The sequence below is a fragment of the Aptenodytes patagonicus genome, chromosome 2 (assembly GCF_965638725.1).
Source record: "Aptenodytes patagonicus chromosome 2, bAptPat1.pri.cur, whole genome shotgun sequence".
Taxonomy (NCBI): domain Eukaryota; kingdom Metazoa; phylum Chordata; class Aves; order Sphenisciformes; family Spheniscidae; genus Aptenodytes; species Aptenodytes patagonicus.
In genome coordinates, this window is record NC_134950.1 from 36,137,727 (window position 1) to 36,156,328 (window position 18,602).

General features: G+C 39.1%; 1 protein-coding gene across 5 annotated transcripts in view; it reads left to right on the forward strand.

Moving 5' to 3' along the window:
* Positions 1-17,869, forward strand: part of STAU2 (staufen double-stranded RNA binding protein 2) — a 178,013-nt gene extending 160,144 nt beyond the window's left edge. For all 5 annotated transcript variants that reach the window (XM_076329542.1, XM_076329539.1, XM_076329544.1 and 2 more), the window contains 2 exons: positions 15,818-15,906; positions 16,756-17,869. In XM_076329542.1, the coding sequence (XP_076185657.1) occupies positions 15,818-15,906; positions 16,756-16,849 (183 nt within the window). In that variant the 3' untranslated portion in view covers positions 16,850-17,869. The remainder of the gene's footprint in view (positions 1-15,817; positions 15,907-16,755) is intronic.
* The last annotated feature ends 733 nt before the right edge of the window (positions 17,870-18,602 follow it).

Sequence of the window (18,602 nt, forward strand, 5' to 3'; positions counted from 1 at the left end):
TGAGTGTATTTTCTCTGCTTCTGGTAGCAGCCTTAAAAAGCTAGTGTTTCCTTCATGCTACGATTGTATTGTTTATGCGACAGCTAAAAGTATTAAATTCTTAGAGCTAACTGAGACTGGGCATAATGTTTTAGTCTCTACTGCCATTTAAGTTACATTAGTATTTCTGTATTTATTGTGAGCGTGTTGATTTTAAGTAACAATTTTACTCTATCATGACAGAGTAAAACTGCTTGTAGCCTGATCCTGGAAGCCCTCTCATAGGGTTTGCATACATAAGCAGGCTTATTGGAATCATTCGCATAAAGAGAGCTTGAGTAGTGAAGGATTATTGTTATTTATCTTAATAAAATCTTTTATTAAGATAGAGCTGTATATTAATTAACATACCTCATATGGAAAAATATTAGATAAAACAGGATCCTGAAGGCTTTTCTTCTTAGCTGTGGTTGGAGCCGTTGCTAGTGATTTCTATGCTTTACACAGTAACATAGACTTACTCAGGAAATGTGAACTCGGACTCTGTTCTTTCCACAGCCTTAAGGTATTCATAATGACATGTCACAGGAGACTGTCTAAATGCAAGTACAGCTATTTATCTACCTTCCCAGATAACCAGAGCCACTGTAAAATACTCAGGATTGCACAGAGAAAGCATGAGAAGGAATATTATTGCATCCTGCCAGTTAAAGAAGCCACTGAAAAGCAGTACTGGATTGCAGTTCCTGCTTTCATTCCTTCTGAACTTAGTGTTAAAGTATCAATTAGATGAAGAACAGAAATTATCTAGGGAGCATGGGGTGATCCTCAGGATGGCTCAGTAACTGCTGTGATCATTAGCCTATGGAATCAGGCTCTTCCTTGCACTATCTTTTCTTTGACCCATGAATGCTGAGTTATTTTTTCTGCAATAGCTGAATCTTCCCTATCACTGATCCTGGAGGTTAGACTGTCACCTAGGAGGTGGGATGTGTGGTTTGTTGACCTAAAGCTGAGAAATCTAAAATCTGTATCTCTTGTACTGTGGACAAGTGTTCTCACATCTGTGCCGTTGACAAAAAAGGGAGTCTCACCTCCACCTGCTTCTCCGGTGGTCATCTTCTCAGTGAAAACAGTGAGCTCTGCTCAGGCCTGCTGAAGAGCTGGAAGAGCCAGCTATCTTGAGGAGAGGACCGTGCATCTGTAGACACTAGCTGACCAAGCTGCCAGGTCCTCTGCATGTGGTCCTGGCTTTGCAGCTGAACTCCAGAGAGGAGCAGGAGTTCACCTCTGGGCTTGGAGTACCTCATTGCCTGCAGGTAGCTCCACACTCAGCATGTAGCTTTCTTGGGTTGTTCTTCAGAGAAATCTGGCTCTCCTCTTAACACCGAATAAAGACACTGAGTACTTAACTTTAGACCTTTGATTTTATTCCAGGGCTGTGCTATTTAAAACTTCGCTCTTATAGAGCCTAATTTGTAAGCACCTGAATTCTTCATTGGATCAAACCCTGACAGGTTATTTTGTAACTAGCAAGATTTTGAATAAGCTCTTTTTGACAGCTGTGGTTAATGGATTTTAATAATAGATGCTAGGATGAAATGTTAAAATAGCCATTAGCAGATCTTCCAGACTAAAAGCCAGCCATTCAGTAAAGTTGTTGGACATATACATGTATTTTTGACTGTAACTATAAATGGAGGAAAAGCAGGTCCATAGTTCCAGAGCTCAGTTAATCAGAGTCAAGGAGTGTCTAATCTGCATTGCTAGGCTGCCAGTTGGAGAGGTTCCTGAATTTAAGAAGTCAGAGTTCTTGAGGAAATCTGGTTCCTGCTTGTTAATATCTCTCTTGAAGGACTTTTTGAGCTACGTAGTACCCGATGTATACCATTCTTACCAGAGAAGCACGTAGGACAGCATTCATGGAGATGACCGAAAGTGCCTGATGCGTCCCACATTGTTAGTACTCTTTTTATCTTTCTACTTGTGTTGCAGTAGTAGCCAGAAGTAGGAGTTAATGACGGTAGAGCAAATCCAGGTGCACACAGCCAGTTCCTAGTTAAATCAACATACAAACAGCAGTAGAAGCTGAATCTGAGGGTAGATTTGGGCTTTCCATTAAAAAGTGGAGCTGCAAGCAGTATAAAATATAAAATAATCCAATAAAAAGTACATCTGCTACTTCACAAAATGAATAGGAAGGTAGCTGGTACTGATTTTAAGTGAAGACTAATCCTTCACCTCAAGATGCATTTGCTAAAGAAATGGTTGAATTTGTGTGTAAAATAGCAGCACTGGACTAGGCGGGGGAAAAAATATGTATTACGAGAGTTTTCTGCAATGCTGTCATTTAACTTGATCACTAGAGTGATGAGTCACTGAAGGCAGATTAGTTTTTTATTTCACCTTTAGGAAATACTCAAATGCCCTCACAGGATTTTGAGGTAAAAGGAGAAGCAATGAAGTCATGATACTGCTCCTGTATTACAAAAAGGCAGGTTAAAATATTTTACTTAAAAAAAAAATATTATTAACAATATGGATATAAGCTTGAAAAGGGATAGGGGGGACAGAAATAGTATAGCTTTGTTTTCTTGCTAGAAAACCAGAGTTTTTTCTTTCCTCCTTGCCGTATAATAAAGGCAAACTTTGGGGCACTGAGATAGAAAGCTGAGACCAAGCATAAGGCTCAACCTCTCCTGTACTAAGGGGCTAGACAAAAAACAGCTTGCATTTTATCCACCAGATTCAGCAGCATCTTCCAGGTTTTCCAGATACTATCAGAACCCTCAGATCCAAATGGTAAGTTGGAATTTATACATCTATTCTAAAAAATCTGTAGAAGTCCTCTTTTTAAAAATTAACCTTTTCAGCTGCCACCTTCTGTCAGAATATGTGGCACTCGCCATACACTAGCTCTCCCCAAAAAGTGGTTTTATTTTGCGTTCACTTCTAATTCCAAACACTGAGAGCTGGGATTGCTGGACGCTACGGGCTAGTAAGGAATGTATAGGAGCTTAACAGCAGGAGCAACAGACCCAGGTTAAAAATTCAGTGACCAGGAACAAATGTGCCTTTTATTTCATCTCCCAGCTAAAATCCTAGATACAGTTTATTGGCTTTAAACTTTTCTAATTTAGTAGAAAAATCTAAGCTTAGTGTTTCTTCTTAATCACAGCCACTTTAAATGGGACATATATGGCTCTATAAATTAAGCTAGCACAGAAGTATTCTTTGTTTAAAAGACTTGGAAATTGTTTGACAGTTAACTATTAAATGGTATCTAAAATATCTGGAATTTCCTCTGAAGAAGTGTATGCTTCTGCTGAAAATGACAAAATCAAATTTACACCACAAGTGATGGAAATGTACTGCTTGATGATCTCAAAGTCAGGAGCTAAGTATATGTCTGAAAAATACTGAGCTTAAGTGGTTCTCCAAGGTCACACAGCAGATTAATGGCAGAGTCACTGTCTTTTGAATGAAACAGATTTCTTATCCCACAAAACACATCAAGAGTTCAAGTATTTTCATTCATTTTGAAATGAACTAGATACCTCTTGAAATTTTTTCACACAGAAGAACCAACAAGTATACAAATGTGCCACACCAAGCATAGTCATTAGCCCAGTGGTTATGAATGGCGCTTGTCTGTGATATTTTGACTGGAGAGTCAAAATGGACCTAGAAAACCCTTTCTCAAAACTGATGTATTCTCATAAAAAGGTTTGTTTCTTGATTTAGTGTGTTTCTGAGAAAGAATTTTGACCAGCTCTCCTCCTGACTCCTAGTTCAGTGTCCTATCCAGCTGGTCACGTGTCCTCCCCCAGCAAATATGTACAAGTCCCCTCTTTGAGGAGTAGCAAGATCTGCAGCATCTTTGTAATATTTCTGATGTACTTTTCTTCTCAAATTTTGGGCCTTGACATAAAAAGGCTGGAATGAAGGATATGGTGTTGTGCATACCCAAGTGAAGGCAGGGAGCCAACAAAATGCTGTTGCAATTACAAGTGAACATTCTTGTATCATAAAACTGCAAAGAAAAAGCTATAAATCAGAGCTGGCCTGGTGGTCCCTGGCAGCAAAGCACAGGAGATTTGAGCTCATTCCCTGAGCTAGCCAAGAGTGGGATCCTCGCAGAGGCAGAGGCTCATTCCAAGGGAAGGGCATTCCTCGTGTCTCCTGAGTGATGGTCATGAAGCACTGATTTTGGTGGGAGTCAGATCCAGCCTTCAGCCCTGCAGGAGTGATAGTCTGAAAAGTGCTGGCCATTGTGGAAAATAAAGCAAGCTGAGAACCGGAGGAATTTTATCTTCAAGAGTTCTTGTGCGTGTGTTTAGGAGCCTACCGCTTTCAGTGTTAGATCTGTGCTATTGTCCAGATCCCATATTTGATCACTTATTGTTGTGCTTGAGTACATAAGATTGTCCTTTAATTCAGGTATCTAGTTTCGCGTTTCCATACACTCACTCATGACACCAATCTGTGCCAAAACCTTTCTATGGGCACTAGAAAAATGCAATGAAATTAAGTAATACTATCCAAACTGTCTCTACTGAAGTTCCTGTCACTAATGAACATGGACTCAAACTTAATTTTCAGTTAGAAATGAGTTTTTCTTCTATCCTGGAATGTTTTTCCTTTTTTTTCTTTCTGGTGTCTCATGAGGATGTAGCTGTCTGAAAATCATTGATCTGCCTGGATAATTTACCAATTTCAAAAATAAGTAAGTAAGTAGCAGGAGGGTAGGAAAGTATTAAAGCTGTTAGCATTGGGCAGTTTTCTAGAGACTTTCTTTAATACAAGCTGTGTGTGGGGGTTATTTCCTGTCCCTCTGAAAGATGTGGCTTGAGCTGAGCCCAAATTTACAGTTCAGGAGGGGCAAAATAAGATGATCTACTGTTGTTAAACTAAAAAATAAAAAAATCCTGAGAGTGTACAAGTGATTACAGCAAAACAAACCCCAAATTGACAGCTGCACAAACAGCACTTGCCCAGCAGTGGTAGTCAGCTACTAGGAATGCCCAGTTTCCCAGCAGATTGGTAAGAATTTATAATTAATAGCACATTTGGGGACTCTTCTGTAATGAAACCACAATTTAATCTGCTAACCTGATTTTGGAGGAGGTAAAGGAGAGAGGGCAGAAATTCAGTCTCGCTTTGCCGAGTACATTATCTCCCTGTTGATAGCAGTACGAGACCAAGACAGACAGCGTTTTCCAGAATCACCCCCTACACTGGTTTAAGAGCTGCAATCCTGAAAGGTGAAGGGCTCTTTCCCAAACAGATGTGACCCCCTTCAACTCTGATAAACTTCCCAAAAAGATGAGGGAAATCTGTACCGCACAGGATGTGCTCAGCACATTGAGAGACTGAGTTAGTAATGTCCCTGGTAATTGTGGATACCTCATTGTAGGAGTCAGTTTTTATTTAAATTTTTTTAATAGGAGTATACACATCTGTCTTTATACCCAGCAGCTTTTCTGGCCCACAAGAAGTCCTCTGTGAGTTTCTCCAACTGAGCTCAGTGGGATCTCTGTCAGCTGCAAGATTTATGTCATCTTTTTCAGTCCTGAGAACTGTTCCTTAAGCTTTTCACATCTGGATTTAATTGGAAAGACATTAAAAGACATTAAGTGTGCTGGAAAAGCATATTTTAGAGAAGATCTTTATAGACACTTCCATTAAAGGAGCTGATGGTTGTAGGTTAAAATGGGATGAGGACAAGCCATCAACAGTTAGCAAGGACAAAATTACATTACAAACTACTTCAGATGAGAAGTTCGGCCTGTAGCTCTTGGGCCTGACTCTGATCTCACTTAAATCAACTTCAATTAGGAGAAAAATACCAGTTAATGCAGTGTAAAAAAACTCTGAGATCAGAATCAAAAACTTTTGCCTTTTGGAAACACTCAAATTTCTAATTACATGCCATATATGCTAAATATAATGCTTTTAGCTGTCAATCTAGATTTGGTACTTTGTTGGATGTACATACACGCTTGTAAAATGAGACTTGGAGAATGAAGAGGGGGATTGGTCGTTAGGGCTCTGAGGGTGGAAGTATCCTTCTCCGAATGCCGATATGCGGGCCACAGGAGTAGAGTTACACAGAAGAAGAGATACGATACAATTTAGTACGTGGGCTTCATTACAGATGTTGTAATGCAAGAATCTACAGCCCTAAACTCCCCCATTGTTCCAGCTATAATGTGCTGCTTGAAGAAGCCAATGGGCAGTCCTTTGCATTAAGTGTAATCTACTGCTTTTGTCTTCAAACCAAAGTTTCTAGTCATGTTTAGACTGACACGTACTTAAAATCTAAGGTAATGGTCTTGGTATGAGAGAACAAACATTCTTTCATTTTAAAATTGTTAAAACTGAGGAATCTGATATTTAGGAATGACTCCCATGTCTAAAGCAAAGTGTATGGTCTTTAGAAATAGAAACATGTCAAGCTTTAAAGAAAAAAAAAATTGTAAAACATTGGGGAAAAAAGAGTGCTCTTTAGAATATTTCATCAAAACAAATTTCTTAGAGGCTCTCACCTGGCCTCGTCTCCTAAAAGGGAGTCTTTTTTCTCCACTATGTCATGGAAAGTGTTTAGTATTAATGGGAAGATTATAGCTTGCTGGGTGATAGTGACAGGAATGAGGCATTTGAATTATAATTGTGGCTGCAGTGTAGACTGTTCTTTTGTTTTCTATCATTAAATACCTTTTTTCAGAATCTCTCTCTGTCTCTCTTGGGCTATGATAAAATGCATGTAAACTAGTAAAACTGATTCTTACTTTTATTGCCTGACCTTGGGCCAGCCCTTTATGTGCTCATGCACTCTCTCTTCACTTCAGTTTCCTTCTCTTTAAAAACAGTGATAATAAAACTACCTCTGGTCCTCAGTGCCATTTTGTCTCATGAAGAAGAGGATATTTGCAAGGAGAGGTAAAAAGTATTTAAACACTAGTAAGTGTGTTTTACAAGTTCTGTTTACTAAGTAGAAGAGTAACCATGTTGAAGTAAGCACTGAGTAATACTTGATAGTTTGAACTTTGTTGTATACTAATTTAGGTGCGGATCTTTGAGAATTCATAAAAATCTTTTAATATCCAAGTTTTCACCACTCTGCACGAGCAGTTGCCTAAGAAAACCACTTAAATAACAGAATAAATTATTATATCTTATTTAAATACAGCTCAGTTTAGAGCTTATTCATTTTGTTAAAACAGTTCTGGCTACATCTACACTACTAATATGGGTCAGGGCCCATGCCCTGGTGGGGAACAATATGGTCTTTGCCTCATTTATGTACTGCTACTTATGTAGTGAAGGCTGTGGTAGTGATGTTAAAAACAGGATGGAACTGTGGAGGTCAGACAGATGAAGAGGATTGTCTATTGCAGCATATTTTAGAAGACACCATGAACTCTTACACAGCCAAGAACCTTGATCCACTTATTTAAAATCAAGAGGTCAAAATCTCCTGCAATACAGATAGGGTTAATGACAGTGGACTTGCAAATCTATGGCAGTGATGTGGAGAAATGCCTATAAATAAATAATTAAATAAACCAAATTGTTCTGAGAACACAGCTGACAAGGATATTTTCCAGCCATCAGTGATGAAAGAGACAGTGATTCATGGCCTTTCTTCCCTGCTGGTGCAGGATTTTGCCTGAGGATATACATTCTGCTGTTTTCAGTTTTAGGTTTAAAGCCATGTTCCTTAAAATCTCCTACAATTTTTGTCTGCAGCTTCTCAATCATGCTTGAGTGTTGTCTCAGTTGTATGATTTAAACCTCTACCTACCCATACAATAATTGGCCATTTAAATGCTCTCATTTGGAAGTCTCTAATTACTGAAAGCACCTATATTACTTAGATGTCTACCTCCGTCTGAAAGTTAGTATTTAAGTAGCTTTTGTCTGAGGATACAAAATTAGAAGCAAGATTAATTTAAGATTAATTGCTGTCTGGTGAAATTCTGTTGTATATACGTAGTGTAAATGCTTGGAAATTTAATTTTAAAATATTTTTCTTCATCTTCATAAGCAAGCTGTGATGATGCATGATTCTTTCTGTCTTTGTTCTTTCAATTGTAACAATTGAAGAAAAAATATGAAGTTCTGAATTTAGAAAGAAATTTACTTTAAAGAACTTCCATATTTCTAGACCAGAACTGAAGAATATACACTGAAAAGGTACTGAAATTATCTGAAAAAAAAGAGGCTTGATTAGGATGTATTTTAACTGCTGATACTGGGGCTGAACTTTCACACATCATTTCACTGTTAGAGGACATAGACACACCTCAGTAGATACTGGCATTGAACCTGAAAGCTCTTTTGAGATGTTCATTAGGAAGTGCCAACTTATGGTTTCCAGCATAGATTGCCACGGAGGCAAAAGTTAGCATTTTGGTAGCATTCAAAAATGCTGCTCCTCGCAGCTGAGAATATGTGAAGAGGCAGGAGTCGGAGAAGATACAGATTTAAGAGCAGTCCCGTACGGTCTGGGTCCTGTACAGATCTTTTAGCAATCATTTCCTCTCTTATTCCCACCCATACTTATTCCAAGTAAGAATGCAACCTAAACTTGGCAACCAGACTAGCCTCTCCATGCTGGATTAATCTCTTACATTAGTGTTAAATTTGTTAAGTTTGACTCTCAGTGTTATTTATCAAATACTCTTCATACAAAAGCATACTTTTTAGTTATTTTAAAAATTAGGTGCTTTTCAGCATGGTTTTCTCTCTTTGTGACTAGATAATCTTGTATCACCATTAAAGCAATAGAACTGTCTCACCTCAGATGATCATGCAGCTCTTTCTTGGGCTTTGAGAGAATGTTTTGCCATTCATTACTCCTGGAATTATTGCATAGTCCCAAGAATGGCGGTCAGATTTATAGTGTGGTGGTTCACATGTGAAAATAAGCCATGCCTGATTGACCCTCTCTACTGTTAACTCAAGCAGTCCTTTTACTTAAGTAGATTGTTGAAGAGTAAAACCTACGGAAATAAAATTCCATGTCGAATAGTGTCTTTCACTGCATCCACTTCTTGGAATATTGGGAGGCATGGAGGAATGAGTACACGTGTCCGATAAAACCAGGTGGAAGAAGGTGACATGCATGCTGTTGTTGATAGCAGCTCTGCTTAATATATTGGAAAAATTGTTCAAGAACAGTTAATCCTTACTTTAGGATTACCCTCAGAAAGCTGGCAAGGTCAGGCTGTACGTGGATTGTGTGTCATTTAAATTCTGGCTGCATGAGTTGCCTGGGGGTAGCATTAACTACTATGTAGGACTTGTTCTAAGCTACATCTGTGAATCATCATTCTTTGTTTGAAGATAGTGGACTCCTTCTATCCTCCAAGTTCCTTCTTTTGACAGGTGCAATCAGTAGCCTTAATTGTAGTACCTATCAGGTGACTATGCCTTTGTGCAGAGATTAATCAGTTTGGAAAATGCTATTTCCATGTAAACTACATGAGTTAATCAGATTATAACCCTGTGTTTTTCATGCATATCATAAATTGTGTGAGGAAAGGGCTTAAAAGTCATTTAATTAAGGTTTACACTGTGCAGTGTGAAAAGCCTTTCTGACTTTAATTTTTAAACAGATGTTAACATTGGTTCACATGAAATCTAATCAACTGGGGAGAACGGTACAATGTGAGGAAAGTGGCAAAAACTCCTAGCAGAAGTTATTGCTTGCGATATAGTAAATTCATTTACAACAGAAGCTATGGGGAAAAAGGATTTGTTTGCAATACCCATCACCTAGTTTTTGTTTAGCTTGTACGTAGCCAACCTGGTAAATCCAAAAGAATTAAATGGATATGTTAAGGAGTTAAATTTTAGCTACTTAGTCTACACAAGCAAATATATCTTCCCTTTTTGCATTTCTGTATGCATGCAATTTTGGGTGTGGACAAGTTAAAGCCAGGTGGAAGATTGGTCAAAAATTTCCTCATCAAGAGAAAGCAAAAATAATCACCAAGAACAACAATTTTGAATACCTACAAATTTAAATAGTTGCTCAGCTTTGGGACGCAGTCCTCAAACTCACCTCTACAGCTGTGATATTGCTGGTTTTTTTCAATAGCCTTTAAATGTGAAATTTAAATCCACATATTAAGAAGTCATGAAGTGCATCTCATTACTGATGCAGACAGCTTTGCTGCAATGTTATCGCACAGATGATACTGCCTTTTGAGGCCTCAATTGCCAGGGAGAGGGGAAGAACCTCCCTGATTTGGGGGGCATTTTTCCTCTTGGCTTAGAAAACAAATGAACATTGTAAATACACTTGCTACCAGTTTTGTTCATGCATTAACTCTGCTGTTGTCTAGGCTTCTGGCTTGCAAGTGAAATCGAGAACTAGAGTTAGATCTGTCTATCATTTTAACCTGGCGTGCAAGCATTTTCTCAAGCCTAAACTCAGGCACAGCCTGAGACTTGTTCGTGTATATGGCATGTGGCTACAGGCAGTATGACCACAATGAGTAATTTGACTCTGCAAACTCAACCTTGAACTAAGACCCAGCTACTAAAGACAGTAAAATTTTGTCCTTCGTGACCTACTCTGGACCCTGACTTAATTCTGTTTTGCAGCGTAACTATTTCTGCCCATAATTTTATGTCTTCAGAAAACACTGATTAAGGCCAAGCTGAATATGTTTTTTTATGTACTTAGAAAACTGATGTTAGGAGACATATCACCAGTAAACTAACAGTATCAAGCAGTGTGTTTATTAGGATTGTCTCAGACCTCCTTGGTAAAATCAACTGGAAGGGCCACTGAGAACAACAAACTTTTACAATTTTCAGCTTCATGGAATAATCTGAAATGTAATACAGATTTAAGAGGAAAAACACAAACCACATACTGTGCTAAAACAAACATGTGAAAATTTTATCGTAAGGATGTGGTCTTAAATGCACATGGGCTAGTGTAGTGCCTGTCTGCTGTTCTTGCTAAAAGAATGATCTAATGTTACTAGATTGTCATTATAAGACGCTTAATCCCCAGAGTGAGAAACAGGAAGAATATTCACAAGTTTCAATGCTATTTACTAATTGCCAATTGACTTGAGGAAAGCTAAAAAATGACTGGAAACATCCATCCCCATCCTGATACACACACATACTAATAATGGAAATGGCAGCCAAGACAAACAGCTAGCAGTGCGGTGCATCCTGTTGGCATCGTATTTTTGGCACTGTTGTAGCTACACAGAAAACAAGTGATACAAGAAATGTGTAAGGACATCTGTTCTGTAACCTATGGGGCTTCACTCACAAAACAGTTGTAAAATCTTCTGGGGGAGAGAAAAATTTCTCTATATCTGTGCAGATGCTCTATTGTAAGAAAAATATCAATGGAAGGAAGTGTTGAGCTTTTAAAAGAGGAAATTGTTCACCAGATTCACTGTCAAATGTTCCATTCTTTTCTTTCCTTTTCATTTAACCTAAGTTATCTGCCATTCACAAGTTATATTTAAGCCAAGTGGTGTAAATCTGTTGGGACTAATAGAATTGAATCATGGATTAAATTAGCCCAGTGTCTGCTTGTAACTCTTCTTCGCTGCAGATTACATGGGCTCTGTGTCACTCCATTGACTATTCAGGTCACAGCCTCTCAGCTACCAGCTTCCTTCCTGAATCCAGCATCTTCATGTCTGTCTAGGGGCACGACGGGGAGATGAGAAACCTTAAGGACATCTATTAAGGTCCAAAGTATTGTTTACTTACTAGCTTCTCTCAGCTTTGCTGCTCCTTCCAAACATAAGCAGGCTATGGGAGAAAGAAAAGGGGGGGGTTTAGGACACCGCAAGGCTCTCTCTACCATTCATCTACTGCCCTTCAGTCACAGCTCATGAATGGACATTTTAAAAAGGAAAGAAACTTTCCCAAAATTCAAATGTTTTTGCAAAAGTTGGGCCATAAGTAGTTAGGTTTCCCCCACAGGTATCTTATGGAGAGAGAGACACGGTTCCATGAAAAAGAAATCAGATCTCATATAAACCTGAAACACAGGAAACTGGAAGATAAAGAGGGACTGTGAGGTGTAGGAGGTTGGGAGGACTAAAATTTCTTTACCGAAAGAGTGGTTAAACATTGGAAGAGGCTGCCCAGGGAAGTGGTTGAGTCCCCATCCCTGGAAGTATTTAAAAGACGTGTAGATGAGGCGCTTAGGGACATGGTTTAGTGGGCATGGTGGTGTTGGGTTGACGGTTGGACTCGATGATCTTAGAGGCCTTTTCCAACTTTAATGATTCTATGATTCTATGACTTGAGGAAGGAAAGTTTAGCTCTGGGAGCTGGGAGCAGCTGGGGCTCCTGGGTGGGAGAGCATTTAGGAGCAGGAAAAAGTAGGGGCCTGGGTAGGGGGAGATTTGTGAAGAAGTAGAGGTGATCACCTCTGCTGTAAAAGAAGTCGGAGCTCTGGGGTGGATAGTAGGGAGGGGAAGACCAGGGGCACTGGAGTTGCTTGGGAAAGATGTGGGACTGAGGCAGATGATGTGGAGAGTGGGGACTCGGTAGTGAGAAGCATGAGCTTTTGAAGAGATCGTTGGCTTCCAGGGCAGCAAAGGTGAGAAGCCTAGCAATGAGGGACGGTGTAAAGGGCTGGCTCTTCAACGGTGCTCACACAAATACCCTGACACCTCTACTTGGAAGATCAAGGATACAGGTACAGGACTGCTTTCCTGCTGCTTCCCCCTTCTGATATTTGGCTTCAGAAATACAATAGATCTGAGATCTTATCTTTTATATCACATTTCAGTTTGGGAAGGGCATGGCTTGAAGAAGGGTGAGATGGAGAAATGAGACTACACTGCGTTACCAGCATTAGGATTTGGATGTTGTGTTGGTATCAAACATGCTTATCATTAAACACCTTGAATCATACCTTCATTTTATATGCTTCCTCTAATTGTTCCATATTTACCTCCTTGACACCCATATAGTAATGATCCATGCTTACAGGCAAAGAGTTCATTATTTTATATTGTAGTACTTCTTCCCTTGCTGTTAGAAGAGAAGAGATGCCCTTGTGATCTGTTTCTATTGAGATAGTGGCTAATATTCCTCCAGGAAGTTCCAAAGCAGTTTTTCTGGAAAGCATCCCTGAAAGCTGCTCTGTAATTTATGTGGTATGCCTTGCAATAGCCAGTTCTATGAGTAAAACAGTAGTAAGTAACAGATATACTCATATTCAGAGCAATTCTAGAAAGGAATTAGGAAATTTGGATTGGTCTCATTAGTCTCTTGATGATTTGGGGATTTCAGTGACCACTGATCAAGATCAGACTGTTCTGCATATCATATGATCAACCTGTGATCTCTACTTCTTACCAACTATGATCAGCGCCTTTTTGTCCAAGCCACTGTACAAACAAATAACCTGAACAAATAGTTCTTCCACAACAAGTTTACAATTCACACATCAGACCCGGAAGCTAAGAATGGATATGAAAAAGTAAACAAAGTGAGTTCAAAAACAGATGAGGTAGCAGTTAAATTCTGTAGGAGGAGCAGATGTCTCAGCTTCCTTCTCTCCTTGCAGTGCTACCTGGTAATGGTTTTTGGATTACCATACAGAAGACGAAAGGAGATCCTGACTGTTTTGCTAATATGCATCAGGAAAAATGGATATGAGAAGACAGGGGATTATTGTGTGCCAGTCCCTACCCATTGAATTGTTTGGTTCTCATAGCTGCTAACCCATGACCAACTAAAGTACAATAGAGAAGCAAGGAAGCACAGGAACCCAAATCGCTCCCCTTCCTCACATGATGAGTAGTGCTTGCATTGTGATGAAAAGGACCCCAGGGAGAGGAGGAGAAGACAGAAATTGGGATGAAGAAATGTGTCGGGTTACTGGAACAGAGAAGTTGAGAGGAGAGTAGATGAAAACCCTTGTTGCCACTGGGAGAAATTATTTGGGTTGAACAAACAGTGATTTTGCTGTGCAGTCAAGATCAAGGATGGAAAGGCAGATGGTGATTAGAGCTTATAGGAATTGAGAATGCACGTCTAAAACTACAAGAGACACTCTGAGGTGGTAGAGAAAGAGCTGTCTTATAAAAAATGCAAATATATCAAAATGTCAAGAAAACCAGAAGAAACGAGGAAAGGGAGAATTCATTCACTGGGGAACTCAATGGGTGATAAAAGTGAAAGATCCTGTAATGGGAGAAGTTGTTACTGAGGTGAAGCTGAGGCTCAGCCCTTAGCCATAGCATGGAAAAAGAATAAAAAGAAAGATGCAGGCAGCAGAGATTTTAAGACGAAGGGGAAAATTATGTCAATAGATGGGAAGAAGGAGCAAGCAGAGAGCAGGTTAGCTGTCAGATACAGGGGGCCCAGAACACATGGTAAAGGTAGCATGGATGGGTAACAGTGATAATCTGAGGTTTACCAAGACACATTATAAAATGTTTAGCTTTTTATTTGTTTGCTAGGGCAAAACCCATAAAACTTCACAGACTAGAAAGATTCCACCTTCATCCATTATGGGTGGGAGTACCTTGTACAGCCTTCTGAAGCTTTAACAGCTAGTCTTTAGTATAGACAAATCTGGGATACATGGTCTTTTACTTTAGGGCAGCCTGGCAATTTTTGTGCTGTTATTCATCTCACCAAAATACACATTGTCTAATAATATTTAAGTTGTATAAACATACCTTTCAAGGGAAGGAGCTGTTGAGAGAATCCAGGCAAAGAATTACTACGAAAGCAAAACTAGTACTTCATTACAATGGCAGCTCCTGTTCCGGACAGAGTCCCTGCTCTCCGAGAGGAATGGGAAACGAGGATAGAGATATGGATTCTTTCTCTCCCAACAATTAAGAAGAGAGCAACTTCCAATTTTCTAAACAGCAGTTGTTGCCTCACTGTGCAGAACAGTGCTGTAGCGCCTGCAGTCAGTTCCAGTGTTTGAGATGTTACCTTAGGTGACAGTGTCTGTGAAAATTTACCTTTTTTCCCCCCTGTGATTAGTTCTGAATGCATCTTAGGTGGGTGTGATTAAAGAGAAAAATTAAAGAGAAAACTCTTTTGTTGTGCTGGGTGTGTTTTCAAAGTCAGCCATGTGGTGTCTGAGAGTTTCATAACCAACCTTTGCTAAATTAATTACAAAAAAATCATTTGTCTTTTACCAAAGCAGTTAGGGGGGAGAGAAGAACAATTCTGAGTCCTAAGGCAGAATTCATGAACATGAGAGAGAAGCTGGTCAATAAAGAATGCACTTGCATAGAAAAATGTCAGCTGAAAATTAATCATTCTTCTATTGCTGATGCTTCATAATCATCCCATATTGGCTCACCCTGTTTAGCACACTTCACTACCTATGTATAAGGTATCAGTCTGCCGCGTTGTTTGAGATCCAGCCTTGGAGTGTTGGTAGTGTCCTGCCGACCCTCTTCCCACTGCTCACACCTTCTGCAATCATCTACAAGACAAGAGTTTGTCCATAGGAGCTCTGTAAAGTGTGTAGGAAAGCACACGGGGAAGCTGGAGAGACATTACAGGCCAGAGAGGCAAGAATCCTAAAAGCGTATCATGTTCTTCATGTAGGTGGTGAAGCTTGCATTAGCACAAATGGAAGTCACTCATCTACCCAGGAAGAAGAAGATATCCTCAAACCCGTGCACAAGCACAGCTGTTTATCATGGAGCTGTTATGTACCCACTCTGTTAGCTCTGTAGCCTAACTGGCTTCAATATACAGGAAATTATTTAAATCTAGAATATGAAAATACACACCTTCCTTCATTTGGTGTTAATACAGTTGTGTCAGTAGGTTTTTTGACAACTGATTTTTTCTTTAGGCAGCGTTAAGTGCCTTGAAACAGTTTTCAGAACAAGGACTGGATCCAGTGGAAGGGGCTATGAAAGTTGAAAATGGATCACATGAAAAGTAAGTACCATTTAAATCCTCTGCATTTTAATGCCTGTGTGGCGTGGTAGATAAGAAATGTTCATTAAGAGCTTAGTTGCCCTTTTAAACGTGTGCAAAACTATTTCCTCTACAATTTACGTACAGTTTGTGACAATCTGAGAGGATAAACAAGATTTCAGGTTTAGCATTACTGATAATGTTTACTAATGAGCTGTGAGACAGTCAGTCCTCCTATGGAAATCCTAAAGAAAAGGATTTTCTTTTCATTGTATGGATTCTGTGTAAGTAGCATAACATGATTTTTGTCAAATGTGTTGTAGCACATGATATTGCCTGTAAATAAGAATAGCTATCTGCCAGTAAGTCCTTATGTCTGCAAGATGAATTTCACCCTATTTAATTTAAAAGTTAAAATTTCTTTCAGGTCTTAAAAAACTCTTATATGGAATATTAGCTTTAAATAGTAGACAATAGAACCAGGTTTCACACTGGATTTTCAATTACTTAAGAAAGTGGGCTTGTCTGTCCAGTATAGATTTTTTTTCCAGCTGCTAGTCTGTTTACGTAAGAGGGTAGTCTTGTGTTACTAAATAAATTAGGAAGGAATAGAATAAAAGAAAGAAGACTAAAAGTGGCATTTGGAATTTTCAATAGATATATTGTGGCTATTTATAAACTAATTTAATCAGAAACATTTTTCCGTATGATCTCATCAGCATAGTATTTGAACATAAATATTGTTGTTTCACTTTAAAATGTTACCTTCCACAGTGACCTTTGAATCTCATGTGCCATCTGCTAATAAACATGTCTTAAAGATGTGCAACCCTGGACCTTACCGCTCTTGTTAATGTATTAATCTTTCAGACAAGTCAAGCATCTGGGAGAGAAAGCAGACAATAAACAGACTAACTCAGGCACCATTGCTCAGGACTGCAAGGATTCAAAGGCTGTCGTCTAGGAGCTTCCCAGCACCCACGGCTGCCACTGCATCCTTATAAACCTGTCAACACGCAATAGGGTGTATGTGTACAAGGAAATGAATGACTAATACCATTATTTGAGTCTTATGTGAAGACAACACTATTCTAACACAAGAGATAGTGTACATGGTACTGTTTATTCAATTGTGGAAAAAAATAAAATTGAACATTTCCCTTAGAACCCGAGATCAGAGCATAACTCAATTGCCCAGAGGCAGAAGAAGTCTGATCATGTTACTGGAGGTTAAAATAACAACTAATTAACAAAAAGTGTTAGAAAAAAAAAGGGAAACTTTACAATCGATTAATATTGAGGAAAACAGGTCAGCATTGGTTCAGTTATACCATTTTTTTGTAGTGTAGTTTTAAGTTCAGCTTACTGTTTTTTAAATAATGCTTGAATATTTTAAAATTAACCAATGACAGTGCTGTGAGAATTGTAGTTGTTGTCTTCATATATAGTCATACAGCTTATCTTTTTATGCAGACATTATGCATTCTTCATTCTATATGAATATGTATGACTTTAAGATGCACTACTCAGAGTTGTATGCAAACAGAAGTTTAAATCATGACAACTATTTGCTTAACATGAACAGATGTTAGTTACGATCAGTCTTGATATACACCAGGAGAAAAGCAGATATGGTATTTGATTTTCCTTGCCATAATCAGTTAAAGAGGCGTCTTGCCTCCAAGCAACATCTTCCCCTTCAATTCTGCTCTCTGTTGTGTGAAGCACATCTACACCCCATTCTGTGTGTTGTATCAACCCACCGTTTGCATCAACTGAGTGTTTTTAATCTCTGCATTCGGCCCAAGAGCAAAAGGTAGGACTGCAACATTTTCAAGCCAAGGATGGAAAACTGTTGATGTAAAGATCATTCTTTTGTGAAAGGAATGGCAGCAGAGATAAGACCTGTGGCTGCTCTGTACCAGCGTATTTCTTTTAAGTGTGTGGCCAAGTGCAGTAAAACCACATCAGTTCATGTGTACAATGACAGTGTCGTCTCTTTCTTTATCATTCACAGGGAGACAACTAAAAGAATGAAGTTAAAAAAAAACAATTACAAACTAACGAATGACTGGTTACCAAGTCAAAGCCAGAGTTCAGCCTACCTTTCCCTATGCTACCACCTTCTACAAACTTACTGTGTTAGACCAGTCATCCTGGCATTTAAGTCATTTATTTATCCAAAATACAGATATTTTATTTCATGTAAACCTAATGCAATAAACACATAAAGCTTCTACCGACTGCATAACAGTCACGACAACATTGCACAAGATTTTAGAAGCATGTAAACCAGGGATCACAACCCAAGTGACTCACGCAGGAAAGCAGACAAACAGCAATGTAAGGAAATGGTGCAAGGAACGCTGGCATTGATTCACCTCTGGGACAGGCTTTCAGGGTTAGCATGCATCATGCTCTTACAGAATCAGTGGTCACTAAAAATTTGGAGTCCTTTTTTCTACTTCATGTTTCTCATGGGTGTGATTTGCTCTCCCCACAGCAGATGAGAAGCCTTTGTGCTAAAAGTTTGCAGTTTTCTAGGGTCTGACTCCATAAAAGAGTCAGGAACAAGCTGAACCTTTCCGTTCCCCCAGAACTGGGAGATTTCCAGAGGCATTTGGCACCCGGCAGACTCAAGTTATTCAGGCAGCAGCATACAAAAATAATTAGCTCTTGCACAGCATCTTTCTCAGGGGTATGTTACCTGCCTAAGT